The sequence below is a fragment of the Emys orbicularis genome, chromosome 4 (assembly GCF_028017835.1).
Source record: "Emys orbicularis isolate rEmyOrb1 chromosome 4, rEmyOrb1.hap1, whole genome shotgun sequence".
NCBI lineage: Eukaryota > Metazoa > Chordata > Testudines > Emydidae > Emys > Emys orbicularis.
Genome location: NC_088686.1, coordinates 118843894 through 118859213, shown reverse-complemented (window position 1 = coordinate 118859213; position 15320 = coordinate 118843894). Strand labels below are relative to the sequence as shown.

Below are 15320 nucleotides of genomic sequence, written 5' to 3'. Positions count from 1 at the left end.
TGAAGTCTGGGAGGGGGCTCCAGGCTGGGGCAGTAGATTGGGGCACTGGGATGTGTGTGGTGTAAGGGCTCTGGCTGGGGGTGCAGGTTCTGGGGTGCAGGAGGGTGCTCCAGGCTGAGATCAAGGGGCTTGAGGTGCAGGAGGGGGCCAGGGGTGCAGGCTCCAGGAGGCACTTACCTCAAGCAGCTCCTGGAAGCAGTGGCATGTCCCCCCTCCAGCTCCTACAAGGAGGCGCAGACAGGCGGCTCTGCGTGCTGCCCCGTCCACAGACGCTGCCCCTGCAGCTCCCATTGGCTGCAGTTCCCAGCCAATGGGAGCTGCGGGGGTGGTGCTTGGGGCAGGGGCAGCAGCAGCGTGCGGAGCCCCCTGACTGCCCCTACGCCTAGGAGCTGGAGGGGGGAAATGCCCCTTCTTCCGGGAGCTGCGTGCGGAGTGGTCCCCAACCCCCAGCTGGAGCGCAGGAGCAGGGAAGCCCCAGACCCCGCTCCCCAGCAGAAGCTCAAGGGCCAGATTAAGTCAGCTGGAGGGCCAGATGTTGCCTGCGGGCCATAGTTTGCCCACCCCTGCTTTAAAACAATCTGCCAGATAAGAATGAACTTTCAGTCAAGTGGGTTTCCTAGGAAATACTTGGGAGGAGGGGAATGCAAATTACCACAACTGGACCCAACCTTTCGAAGCTATGCCCTGAGGAGAAATCCATTGTCTGCTGATTACCTGTTTCCAGAGTCCCAAGGATACAGGCCCAAACCGTATAAAGGAGCGAATCACAGATTCATGAGGGTTCTGGTTCTGCCCTTGTAACTACAGGAAAACCAGTGTTGGGTTTGAGGGATGGACTCCTACCAGAGTCCTTGTTGGGGTGAACTCTGGTAAGCTTATTAGTATGCGTGTAGAGTGTTGTTATTTTAAGAATAAATGTGCTTACTTAGTGCCCTCATGACTGTAGGCAATTACACATTTTATAGCCTCTGAAGAGAAAGCAAAACAGACCGCTTAGGGAGCCTGCATGCTGGGGAATAGTCAGAGAACAGTGCAGCTTGGAAAAACCCGGGTCAGGAGGGAGGGAGAGACATGGGTCTCCGCCCAAGCAGAGGGTGACAACTAAGGAGTCAGGACTCTGAAAGTGGGTGCCCTTGCTGGACTATGAGGGAGAAATCACAGGTGCCGTTGCCCTGAACTGTTCAAGCAGCCAAGTTGCACAGCAAATGATAATGGAACAAGCTTAGGCCTCTGGAAATCTGAGTTCAAGTAGTGAATGGGTCCCAAGTGAACACCAGTTACATGGTTTCATCATCAACATCGCAAAAAAGCCTTCTAATTTGATACACGCTTGGCACCATGAGCAACGTCTTCTCAGATGAGGATGAGGGATCAGCACTCAGCATTTAAAACTGCCCAGATACATTCCTATAGTGATGAAAAGTTGCCAGAAAGGGTAAACACTCACGCTGCTGCGTAGCTTGTCCTTCTGACTTTGGTTTGGTGTGAGCAGGGATACAGGTCATAACTATCATTGCACTTATGAGACTTGCCACTACCGCAAGATACGACGGAAAGTATGTGCTGTGAACAGAAAGAGCAATTAAGATATACATACAATGGACTGAATTACAAACGCTGTGATCATACAAGCACTTAAGCATGTGCCTAACTTTACTCATATGAATAATAGGAATAGTCCCAATGAAGTCATGGTGAGTAAGGCTATGCATGTGCTTAAGTGTTTTCGGGATTGAGGCCTTATATGAGTGCTCATGATCTGACCATTAATTCCTTCAAAGATGGATTTTACTGCAAACCATGTTATAGTAGTGTATTAATAACAGGCATTAACATGCGTCTGACGAAGTGAGTATTCACCCACGAAAGCTTATGCTCCAATACATCTGTTAGTCTTAAAGGTGCCACAGGACTCTGAGGCATTAACACAGTGCTTTTTTAATTTGTAAAGCTCAGAAAAAATTGCTTTCTTAGCAAAGCTGCTTAGAGATTCTCCAATGGAACAACTGAATTGTTAATTATGATCAACCCGTTCCCACAGTGGGCCAAATTCTGTCACCTTTATTAACATTGAGTAGTGCCTTATTCTGCAAGGAGCCCACCTGATTTTAGTGGGAATCCTCCAGGAGGAAGATCCTATTCAACAAGAGTAATAGTGGCAGAATCTAGTCCAATGAGTACACAGAAGCTTAGACACTAGATATGCAAAACCACTAGATAGGATCCATGTAAGATGACAAACATAATTTTAAAAAAACCAAAACCCTCTTTTATCTTAGGGTAACCACTTTGTCACTCACTGACCAGAAACAGGTATAGACTAGCACCTTTGATTGGTACCCTATCATCTCTTAAGATGCTCACAACCAAAAGGCTTCCAGTGAGTGAAATAAAGCAAAACTATTTCCCACCCAACCACCAATGATCCAAGTTATTGTTATTTTGAATCTGCCGTATATTGCCAGGGCCAGAGCTCACCACCACGCAGCCGGGGAACGGAGCCTGAAGCCCCGTGGCTGGAGCTTGCCACCCACCACTCCAGAGCTGAAGTCTGACCTCACTGCCCCCGAGAAGGTGGGGGAACTCATTGGCTGCCTGCTCCTCCAGCTTTTGTGTCTCCGGGGTGGGGTGGGGCCACAACCACTACTGGTGGCCCCAGGGGAGGGGCCGTTGCTTTGCCTCCCGCCCCCAATCATCACCCAGGAGGCTGTGGCCACAAGAAAAGCCCCTAGTGGCCGTACATGGCCGCCATGGCCTCACTTGACAAACGCTTTAGACAGCTTTCTGTGGCTGGGGAAGGATAGTGTTGATTATTATCATTTTGAACTCAACAATACTTGCTTAAGCTTCACTTAAGCTCTCAAAAGAGAAGGTGAAGAGGTGACCTGAGATTGATCTTTAAGTAACTTCGTAGGGAGAAGATTTCTAATACTAGAGGGCTCCTTAATCTATCAGACAAAGGCATAATAAGTGACTGGAAACTGAATCTAGATAAATTCAGGTTAGAAAGAAGGTGCTAAATTTTTAATAGTAAGAGTAATTAACCCCTGCAACAATTTGCCAAGGGACATGGTTGATTCTCCATGACTTGAAGTCTAAGTCAAAACTGGATGTCTTTCTAAAACATATGCTCTAACCCAATCACAAGATGTAGGCTTGATGTAAGAATTTCACCCAGTAATTCCATGGCCTGTGTCATACAGGTGGTCAGTGTCACTAGATGATCACCATGATCCCTTCTGGCCTTGGAAACTAGGAAAACAGAGCTTAACTGATGCAATGGCATTGTGCTGGCCCTCTGAAAAGGAGTGTCACCCTAGATCACTTTTCAGGTTCTGTAATAGTCTACATAGACTTACACATGAATTGTACAAAATGAGACTCATCCATAGTAACTGGCATATTCTGCAAACGGGCGCCAAAAGGACATGTGGTAGCTGTAATTTGCAAAGCATGCCTTTTTACGATGGTGTAGATAAGAGAGTGTTGATTGCCACCCTAATGCCTAGTTATTGCTGATGTCATGAGATATCAGTAATAACCATGAGCTCCCTCACAGAATAACAACAAGCCGTACTAATTGTATAAGTCTCAGGTCTCTTTCTAGACAGACAAAAGTGTGACCTGAATAATTCTGAGAGCTTGCAGTGTTATTATTAAAATTAAAATATGGGACAGTCAAGGATTCAAATGAATACATTGAGAACAACATCAAAGAACAAATTCTACATTGGCATTACTGTAGATAGCAACTGCACAAATAAAAGAAATCTTTTAGTTCACTATTTATTAATTATATCAGCCTTAAATAACATCTTCATGTAAACAGATATACCGCAGAGAGTTACAACTGACTTTATGATGTCAACCAGTTCTCCAGGACCACAAAAATCAATCATCTGCTGTGTTAAGATTTTAGCAAGAGATTTTATAAGATCCTGTTTGCCAATATTCCATTTTCAAGTTCCAAACAAGATTCAAGGCAGGTACCAGTCAGTAAAAATGGAGGATTTCCCTCTGAAAACCAAGTAAACAAAGTAGTAAACCAACTCAAGCACCAAATCTACCACCAATTCTTTGCCATGATGATGGGGTGAAACACCCCCCTAAAACAAAAACAAACCCCTAGATATTTTACACACCAGCATCCCCCACCCCTCAAAAAGTGACTTGTCTTAAGCAAACGAGTAAGTGGAATTGTACAAGGCTAAACTCAATGATTTCAGAGTACTGTAGCAAAAACGGAAAACTCATTCAGGAAAATATAAAGCTCAGTAGTAAGATTATCCAAAACTATCTAAGTCACTAAGATGCCTCTGAAAATATCACCCTCAAACCATAACTTCTTTTTGGTACTTTAATTTTTAATTTTCCAAGTATCATCCCCCTTTACACCATTCTTGTTGATAGCTACATTATTTTTTCTCATGTGGAGGGGATGGATTCCATAACTGTAGCTAACATATTTCTTTAGCGCATTACAATGCACTTCACATTATTTTTCTTATATAAAGTAAGCTTTTTTTAAAAAAAGAGGAAGTGAGTTAAGTGCCCACGAAGACTGGCAGATCGACAGATCAAGAGATTGAACTCTTTATGTAGTTATATTGATTTTAATTAATAAATCAACAGATTTCTAAATGTTCAGAAAATTCATTTTATAAGCACTGTAATTTGGGGGAGGATAGGCTGCATTCTTCATACATAACATAACATGAACTCAACGTTGACTATGGAGCCATGACAGGCACCTCCAGCATTAGATATTCTGAAAGAGATCAGCTTTGCAAGCTTCCCCTACCCACACCAGTAATGCAACCCTGACCCAAAGGAACCTGGTGATGACTTCTAGAGGAGAAAGGAGCAGAGCAGTCTCAGAGCCCATTCGACCTTTGGCTTCTCCAATGAAGCCAACAACAGTGATGCCAGTTGTAGTGATTGGGCATTAGAAGCCAGGCTGCGATCCACAAACTCATTTCACATAAGTCACAAAACAGCCATCAGATGATAACTACCTACCGTTTTTACCAGTCTGGGTGGTCTTTAAACTGGTGACCCAGAGATGAAAGACTTAGGAATTAGGTAACAAGATACTTAAGTGCCTAAATTTAAGCACTTAAATAAGTGGGCTAATTTTTTGACGTACTATGAATCTATTGATTTCATTGGGAACTGCAGCTGTTCCATACTTCTGAAAAGTTAGGCCCCTTATTTAGGGGCCTCAATAGGGATTTGGGTGCCTAAATCCACACATTTGAAAAAGTTGGGGATAGTTCCTTTCACCAGTTTTTTGTACCCTCAGAATCAGAGTTGACATTTCAGCTCCAAACAGCTTATTCTCTGGGGTTCTGATCCCGCTCCACAGAAGTCAATGGAAGTTTTGCCACTGACTTCAGTGTAGCTGGATCGGGTTATTTCAATTTACCTTAACTCTATTCCTATATGAAAACATTCCAATGAGCACACTGTAAATATGTGGGCTGATACAACAGATAGTTTAGACCAGGGATCAGCAAGCTTTTTCAGAACTGGACCTCATTTTAACAGCGGGATTGTCTGCCAGGCCACTTCCCCTTCCATTCCATGATCGCACAGTCTGTCTCTCCTTCCCATTCACAATCCAATAGCATGCCTGTGTCAACTTCCGCAATTGGTTTAATGGAAAAATGAGACCAGGAACATAATGTATTTATAGCTGTGTTTTGTTGCAATTTAGTAACTGAAGATAAATTTGAGAACAGCACCATGTGACATGCCAGTGCTCCATGGACCATCCAGGGCCCATTTTGGGTACCCCTGGATCAAAAAGATAAACATGAGTGACAGCTCTTTGTGGCCAGAACGCTGGGTCTGCTCAGAACAACTATGAAAATAAGAAACAAAACACAAGGTAAAGTTCTGGCTGTAGCCTTAGATTTTTCCAGAATGAATTTTTCAGCTCACGGGTAAATTTGGCACTTGGTGGGTGTTCTGCATTTCAATCAAGCCTTTGACTTGGAAGGCAAACGGTCACAGGATGGCATTTGCTGTGTACTCAGGGAAGTAAATATTGACACCCTTCTCAGCTTCCCCAGCCACCTGGCACAGTTTTCATCCCCGTGAAAGGTTCCATTCTCTTTTAGGAGTGCAAGGATAATGATTGCTATTTCACTGTGCTTGAACATTTTGCGATGATTGGGGGGAGGATTAGCTCAGTGGTTTGAGCATTGGCCTGCTAAACCCAGGGTTGTGAGTTCAATCCTTGAGGGGGCCATGTAGGGAACTAGGGTAAAAATCTGTCTGGGGATTGGTCCTGCTTTGAGCAGGGGGTTGGACTAGATGACCTCCTGAGGTCCCTTCCAACCCTGATCTTCTATGACTCTATGATTGCTCTGTGGATTATGTAGGTGAAGACTGGAGGCAGCAGAGCAGATTATGGAAATACCACTCTACCAAGACATACCTAACTATTTACACTGCTAGGTGACAAGGCAGAGTGTGAAACAGACCATGCATATTGGGTGTGTACACTTATTTCTGGAAGCATTGTACATAAAACCCATGGGACTGAACTGACAAATAGTCTTTGCAAACATACCAGGACTGAAGACCTGGGGTCAAATTGTCTGTTGGCAGAAATGGGCAAAATTCCACTGAACAGTGCACATTTACACCAGCAGATAATTTGGCCCCTGGAATTAAACAACACATGTTAGGTAAGTAACTAAGATGCAATTACTATTATTTGTAGACTAAGACTATGCTTTATAATTTTTCTGTTGGCTATGACCAGACCCTCACCCTGTGAGGGTAAAAATGCTGTAGAAAAGAGCCCTATATTGGTAAAGGATGGACTAGATGTTCCAGTAAGTCTTTTCCACCTCTGTTTTCTGTAATTTTATGAAGTTTCTAGCTGCCTTTGGAGACTTGATTCTTCCTGGCCATTTGCAAATAACCCAGTGAAAGTCTCAGCGCCTGTCTCTGCACCCTTGATCCGTTGTGGGTCACCTGTCAGAAGCTTTGGGGACAGGCGGTTTTAGCAAGCTCCTTGAGGAATGGTGATTGAGTCAGGGAAGCCTTTTCCCTCCACTTCAGCTACATCATGCTGTGAAAAACTCAGACAGATATTACAAGCCCTATTGGCCTACCAGTTTGAAGTGTTCTGGACTTGAAATTCTGGAGTTGGGCCTGCGAGGAACAGAGGACACATTATTCTCTCCTTCATGAACCTCCCCAGGAGAAGGTGGGAGGCCTGCAGCCATCAGTGGAGTCTCTGTCCAGTGGCTGGACGCATTGAACATTTGCCCCTTATGTTACCGCTGCCTACATTTGAGCCAGGAGGATTCTTGGGATTTGCATGATGAGTTCTACCAGGTCAGCTCAAAAGATGCCTCACCCTGGTTGAGTCAATAGGAGCAGTGCTGAGCTGGTCTCAACTGGAACAATGCTTAGTGAGGGGACTTGAAGGCCAACAGTCCATAAAATAATGGTTACAGCGCAACAAAACCGGTCTTCTTTCTTGCCTGAGACAGGTAGGCATTTTGATCTCAAATGCACTATTTTCCCTCCTCTGCTATATCTGCAACTGCGAGAGAGGAAGAGGAGGACGGAAAGGAGAACCTTCTGGAAGGAGACTCCCCAAAATGTCTGAATACATCCCCACCAGTTCCTCCTCCATCTGACGCAGCGCTCTGTGTTTAGAAACCAGATCCATCAAGTCCTATCCTGTCTTTGCAGTGTCCTACGTGGATTCTGGGTTGGAATCCTACATCACAACCTGGGATGACGTCTTTTAATAAACTGCAGTGCCTGATTCATAATAATTTCAACATGGGGTTAGAGGTGGGCGTGAGGTACCAGGCATACGCTGAGTGGCCATGCAGTAACTAACTGGGGGGGAAGCGCCTTTACAAGGCACGTACGACACACTGTTTATATTTTGTGTAAACCACTGAAGCTAAGTCAGCCTGCTGTAAACATTTATATTACATGACTAGTTTCGCAGCCGGGGGCAGTTCATAATGCGCCACAGGCGGGAGGAAATGGTTTTCCATCTGGAAGGCCTGTCCTTATACAAGCTTGAAAACAGAAGTGACGACTGTATGTACTATCAAGGAGCAATGTCATGGTAAAAGGATTAAATGCAAAAGAAAATATTATCAATCAATGCTGGATGAAAACCGTTGAATTCCTTCCCATCTAACGCCTCAGCAGCATCTGTAAACATTTTAAGATAACAGTAAATCCTAAAATACACCGAGTTTCCGGGATGATGCAGTGAAGGGCATGTACTGTACGCTATCCCTCAAGGAATCAAATGGATTGTAGACTAAAGTTTAGTCTTTCCCTTTCAATAGCTTCAACATCAAAAATATGTCGATGAGGAAAGCATGCATGTTGTTCACTGAAGACTGGTCCATGTAAAGTAAGGTAAATTCAGTCACTTTCTGCTTAGTATTCCAACAGCTGCTCCTGGCTCTGAATGCAAAGTGCTGTGGATAATCTGTGTATTACTGCAAAATTAAATTTTGCAGCCATAGTTCATTTCTTTGTAGAAGGTTGCCATTCCCATTTATCACTTCAGGATTCAGTGATCAAGGCATGTCTCTCCAGAAAATGGAATTGTTTTTATTTTCTTTCCTTTTTTCTTAATAAAGTCAAAGCTGAGTGTGGAAAAAGTACAAACTGTTTTTAGTGACTCACTCCTACTTCAAAACAATGCTGAATAAAGCTCGCATTCATGACAGCTCCAAATTCCTTGAAGTGCTCTAAGAAGACTTAACTACTCCTTTGATTGTGTTCCAGCACTATCTGCTCAAACACTTAAGCCTTGAGCAAGGGGACAGCTGTAGGTGAAAGAATTTTCTCTTCTTTTTCTCAAATCCACTCTGCTAAAAGCCAAGAGAAAAAAAGCATTGTAACAATGTCACAATTTCGTCATTCTCCAAGTAATATGTCAGTGTTCTTTGCAAAACAGAGGGGACGGACCAGCCCTTCATTAATGGAAGACCAAGCATATGCCTAATGACTCCATGATCAGTGAAAACTACAGTAACTAGCATGTGTGGAGGATGAGAAACTAAGGTTTAATTCAAGAGGATGTTATTTTAGCTACTCTGCCAATCTTTGGTCCATGTAGCTCAACTTTAACCTGAAAGATCAGTCCAGCAGTGCTAAAATTCCTGTGACAGACAAATGAACTGACAAAAAGTGTCACCGAAGCCTAAACCTAAAGCCCCAATTTTTTGTTAAGGGGGGAAAAAATGCAGTTGGCCTCTTTTTGTTTTTAAAAATTTCACCCAATGTCTGGGACTATCATGTAAATATATTGTTACAGCGTGGCTTCTGCACACAGGGATGGTGGGGGCAGGGGGAAAACCAATCTGGCTGCCAGAAAGATTCATGCTAATGTGTGCGTACAGGTCAGCCAGTTGCACTAACACCACTTTTATTCATGCTTCTCTACCGGCCAACTTTTCCCGTTAGGTGGGATTATGCAGTGGAAATTCTGACACTCCGACTTGGCTGTCCCCACGGGGAGAATTTCACGCAAAAGCAAGACTAGAAAATGGCATGTGTTCTCCTCCTGACCTCCCCGCCTAAGCAAATGCTCCTGTTAGAATGGCATGCAGACAGAGTGGGGATTAATGCTAGTTAAAGCAGCATTAAATCCCATGCAGAGCCTTGGGGGGGGGGGGGGCTTGCTACAGGGATCTTCCTTCTAACTCACATCAAAGTTGTGGTGGTGGACCTGTCACAAAGGCAGGGGGCATTTAACTGCCCCCTTCTAATGACCTTACCCCCACTGCATCATTGCAGCCCACTTTTCAGATGCTGCCCAAGAGTAGGGTTCCTTTGATTTTTCATCACAACTCCTCCATAGACATGTCCCCGTTAGCTCTCTCAGCCACATGCGCTATATTTGAACTCCAATCCAGAGTTACAATGCATAGCTCTGCCCAGTCATAAGAAGCAGGAGGGAGTGATGGGATTTGTTAATTCCTCCTCACCTGATGTGACTAGAAAATATTTACAGCATGTCAATTTGGCACATTTGTTCTTCTGTTGAAGAACAAAACAAAACAAAAAACAGAAGAGGGCTGTTGGCTTGGGGCATTCGTGGATTTCACCTTGAGTGAATGGAGTAAAAGCCTTTTCATTGCACATGAAGAGAACTAGATCACTTCCAAGACTGGCTCTGATTAAATCTAGCACCCACCCATATACCACGAGCTACCCACAGTCCTCAGGTGAATATCTACACAATTGCTTATTTCCGGTGGCAGCTGTATTCTGGCGCACTCGGGATATTTATTTGACCAAAAGACAGCCTGTGTCATTTTGCAGTCGCCATTTGTTCATAACCCTAGACAATCTGACACTGTTATCATTCAATATTGATTTTACAGTAGCATCCAAAGGCCCAGATCAGGATCAAGGCCCCATTATGCTAGGCACTGAACAAACACAGAGGTAGACATGAGCCTTGACCAAGAGTCTTAAAATCCAAGATTGGCGGCCTCTGTTCACAAGAAACCTAGACCTGGAACAGGATGGGTGTTACAGAGCAGCACTGTAGTGCGCTGGGTGTAGGGGAAGAGACAGGATTCGAACACTGGATGCTGCAAATTAGAACTGAAGTGGAGTGGCAGAACTGGAACAACACAGGGCACTAGATCACAACTAAGGTGTATCAACAGGGCTGTATTCTTAGCTGCCCTCAAGGACAGCTTTAAGTGTCCTTTGTGCTGTTAGCACAAAAAGGTCTTAGCGTGGGCCAAGATTGGGTCCATTGTGTCTGAATGACTATACAGAACATTATATTTCAGTACAGGATATTAAATTAATACACTGGCACTTGCATAGGGCCTTTCATTAGAGGCTCTCTCTACGTGGAGGATACACTGTATGAATTGATATGAACGGCTGAGTGTCTTCGGGGTGGCGTGGTAGCGAGGCTGCATGCCTTCCACAAGCATTTGCTAGAAAGGAAATCAAAACAATAAAAAGAGGTTGAGATAATTGGTTTCTTCTGTAGCAAAAAGCCTGAGTATAACACATCCTCTGCTTCTCTGCCAAATGAATGAAATATTTGTGGCATGCTTGGGAGAATGCTATTCCCCAAGGCAGCTGAGAGCAGCGTGTCTTTGCCAATCCATTTACTGCTTGAATCCAAAGCAGGGCTCTTCAGAGGAACTCTGCTAATTGCAGGAAGAGGCATATCAGTTACACTTGAATAAGATGTGGGTGGATTGCACATTTTGCCCATAATCCAGTGTCATTAATCTTGAGTGTCAATTATTTTCATGCACACTGCGCTGGTAAAAGACCACATTTCAGAAAATGATACGTTGCTAATTCAAAGCTGGCGCTTGCCTGTGTTATTTTCCCGCTGGTGTGTCTTAGGCAGTTCCGCTTGTTTCTTTATCTGTGCACAGAAGAACACCTGCACATTTAAATTCATTTACAACAAACGGAAGAATAAGCTTCCCTCCCTAAGACATTTTACCCAGCTGGCTGACCGAAGGCCTCCCTCTACTCTCAGTTATATCTGCTTGCTTCATCCTTCATGTATGGAAGAGGGAGAGACCAAGCAAGGACCAAAGCAGGCTGGTCTTGTGGTTAAGACACCGAACGGGGGACTCAACATCTGGGTTCAATTCCTAAGTCTGCCACAGGCTTCTTGTGTGACTTTAGGCAAGTCACTCAGTCTCTCTGGATACGTCCCCACAGGGATAAAAGACCAGCCGCAGCTGACTCAGACTTGCGGGAGCTTGGGCTGTGGGACTAAAAAATCTGTGTAAACATTCACAGGGTCCTGGAACTCAGGCTCCAGCCCAAGCCTGAATGTCTACACAGTGATTTTTCAGCCCCGGAGCCAGAGCCCCATGAGCCTGAGTCAGCTGACTTGGGCTAGCTGTGGGCTTACCATCACTGTGTAGACATAGCCTCTTTGTTCCGGTTAAATGGAGTGTTTCTATACTCCCACCCTTTGTTTGTCTTGCCCATTCACACTGTAGGCTTTTGGGATATGGGTTTCTTAAGTGTTTATACAGTGCCTAGCACAATGGGTCCCTCTGCTTGGTGGTTCTGTAGATGCTACAATGAACAATAATAATGTTGATGTCAAAATAAGACCTGATGCATTCCAAGGTAATATATATTGATCTGGAATTCTAATTTTTACTCTCCAACTCTTACAATTATTAACATTCAAATTCCCAGTGCATCTTTCCCCGCAGACATTTTATTTGTATTAATAAAGCGTACCTGTGTCACGCTGTGTGCAACCAGAAAATCCAACACAGTTGTTGTGTCACCTCAGGTGACGCTTTTGGCTCAATTCATAGGGAGATTGCAAGGCTTAACTGGTCAGTATTTATAATGTGCTTTGAGATCATTAGATGCTATAGAAATGCAAATCATTATTACTATTTAGCTATACATATTTTATATGCAGGGACATTTCTGAATGGAATGGTTTGTCATATTATCTGTGTGATGTCAGTGCCATAGTGGATGGTACAGCTTGCAAATATGGAGAGATTTTTTTATTATTATGTAACAATCTCACAAACTATTCTCACAAGTTAGCCATATGGCACATTATTCAGATAGTCTGGGTGTGCCATTATGTAAGCACTCCCACGTACTGCCTGGTTAGAAGGTAAGCTATCACTTATCCAGTGACTCAGAACCGAACACATAATGATTAATTATGTTACAACATGTCTGACTTCATAAAATGCTGTAAATGGTAAAAGAACGACTAATGAGGTCAAACTTTTGTTAACCATCACAGATCTTGTAAAAGTAATGTGCTTCAGAGAAAGGGTTCTTACTGACTAGTAATATCAGCAGGGCAGGAAACTGGTTGAGTGTTTGCTACAATGATTTGGACTATACATTCAGTACAAAGCAAGATGAAGCTCACAATAAGGGTATGGATTTTACACCAGCTAAATCAACCTGAGACATAGATTATCCTACATCTAGCTACTGCAGGATTTCTTGACCTTTACTCTGCAGTATCTGATAATGGCCCCTTCTGTTAACAAGATACCAGACTAGATAGACCCCAAGTCTGATTCAATATGGCAGTTCTTATGTTCTTACGTAAAATTAGGTGCTCTCCCCCTACCATAGGCCCCCAAGGCTAATAAAGGTACACAGTGAAGCCACTGCATGTCCCTCTTTGAATTTGCTCTCTCAACAGGACTTCATTCAAGTGAATAAAATTTCCCAACTATGTTTTCTCTTAAAAAAGGAACAAAAGCAGTGTACTTTACACTAAAATAGCTATCGGAATATAAAATGCTAGTGGAGACAAGCACAGGTAGTTTTACCTTGATGTAGTTAGTTGACGTCATTCTTATACCCCCCACACTTGGGGATGACCTCAATCAGCTACGTCAAGGTAAAACTATCAGTGCCTTGTCTCCATTAGGATTTTGCAGTGAGATTGTTAACTTGTTATAAAAAACCTTTTGTGCAGCAAAAACATAGCTTTAGAAGTATTTTCAGCAGGTGACTCCATTTCAGTTTTACCTCAGAAGCAGGCATTTGCATAAGAGTGAGTCATTTAATTTAAACAAGCAGAAGAGTGCAACCGTTAATTGAGGTGCAAGATTTGCCTGCTTGGACAGGTTCTTTATGTTCTAGCCACAAGGGTCCCTTCTGTTACTATATTTACAGAGCTTTTCCAATTAGGTATTTTGTCTGATTCCATAGTGATGATGGCTACTGCATGTGAAATACATTCAAAAACCAAATTGTTCTGCATTTGATATTTGTGAGTTTAGCCAACTGGCAATTCAGCATTACTTTTTCCACAGTTGGTAGCATAAACACTCTCTATTTAATGAAAGACTAAGAACCTCAAACAGAATCTTTTCCTTTTTGCCATCTTATTACCATAGTAAAACAATGAAATTAGATAGATAGATGGATAGACTATTAATTAAGCACAGTTAACGCACACAATTAATGCAAAACAAATTAACTAGATTTTAAAAATAGTCATGATTAATCACAGTTTTAATTGCCTCATACAAGTCCACTCAGTCCTACTTCTTGTTTGTCTTAGCGATGGACTGAACAAAATTATTTACATTCACGAGAGATAATGCTGCCTGCTTCTTATTTACAATGTCACCTGAAAGTGCAAGCTGCTGTCGTAGCTGGTGTTGCAAAGTATTTATGTGCCAAATATGCTAAATATTCATAGGCCCCTTCATGCTTTGTCCTATAGGCTCTACAGTTATACACGGTTTTGTTTTTGAGTGCAGCTATGTAAAAAAATAATAATAATTCTACATTTGTAAGTTGCACTTTCCCAATAAAGAGACTGCACTATAGTACTTGTATGAGGTGAATTGAAAAATACTATTTCTTTTCTTTATCTTTTTATAGTGCAAATATTTGTAATAAAAATAATAATATAAAGTGAGCACTGTACACTTTGTATTAGCTGTTGTAACTGAAATCAATATATTTGACAATGTAGAAAAACATCCAAAAATATTTATAATACATTTAAATTGTTATTCTATTATTGTTTAACAGTGCGATTAAAACTGTGATTATTGTGACTTTTTAAAAAAATCTTGTGATGAATTGTGATTTTTTAAATCGTTTGACAGCCCTGAGATACACACACACACACTGAAGTTACCTTGTAGATCTTATAGGGGTCAGTTGAGAAGAGATTTAGCAAAGTCCACAGCAATCAAAGGTGTTATTGCAGAATTGCTGCATGTTGTTGCCGTATTTTTAAGTGTATTTCAGTGCTGCCATGGAAACTAAAATCCTCTAGGCACAGAACAGACACAGAGTGGGCAATGGCATTACAATCTTTCCTTCAATCATACCACCAATGCACCTTAACTCTCAGCTGGAGGTACAATTTCTAGGGGGAAAGAGGCTCACTCATTCTCTGTAGCCTATTAAGTTCTTGACCCTTCTACGGAGACAACCCCGTCAAGGACACCACTTAATATAATTTGCATTATGCCGTACTACTATATACACTAGGACTTGTCAGTCTTTTTCATCTTAATAGAGAGACCGCCTCATGGACAACCTCCCCTCCCATTCTGAGGAGCTACCTCCTATCCCATTCATGATCAAATGACTTTCCCATGTCAATGACAATTGCTTATATGGAAAAATGTTCGCAAAATATTTTTTATTGTTTCTAACTGTAATTTAGCAGCTGGAAAAAAGGAGGGGTGAGCACTATGTGACCACCCTGTTCTCCACCCAGCACAGTTTGGAAGCTTCTAATGGACATATCTATAGGGTCCACGATCTCCTTGTCTTACCTTGGGCAGACAGAGAGA

General features: G+C 42.7%; 1 protein-coding gene across 1 annotated transcript in view; it reads right to left on the bottom strand.

Annotated features, from left to right (window-relative positions):
• Positions 1-15320, bottom strand: part of SLC22A18 (solute carrier family 22 member 18) — a 98883-nt gene that overhangs the window by 42267 nt on the left and 41296 nt on the right. The window contains exon 6 of the mRNA XM_065403842.1: positions 1448-1563. Coding sequence (XP_065259914.1) covers positions 1448-1563 — 116 coding nt within the window. The remainder of the gene's footprint in view (positions 1-1447; positions 1564-15320) is intronic.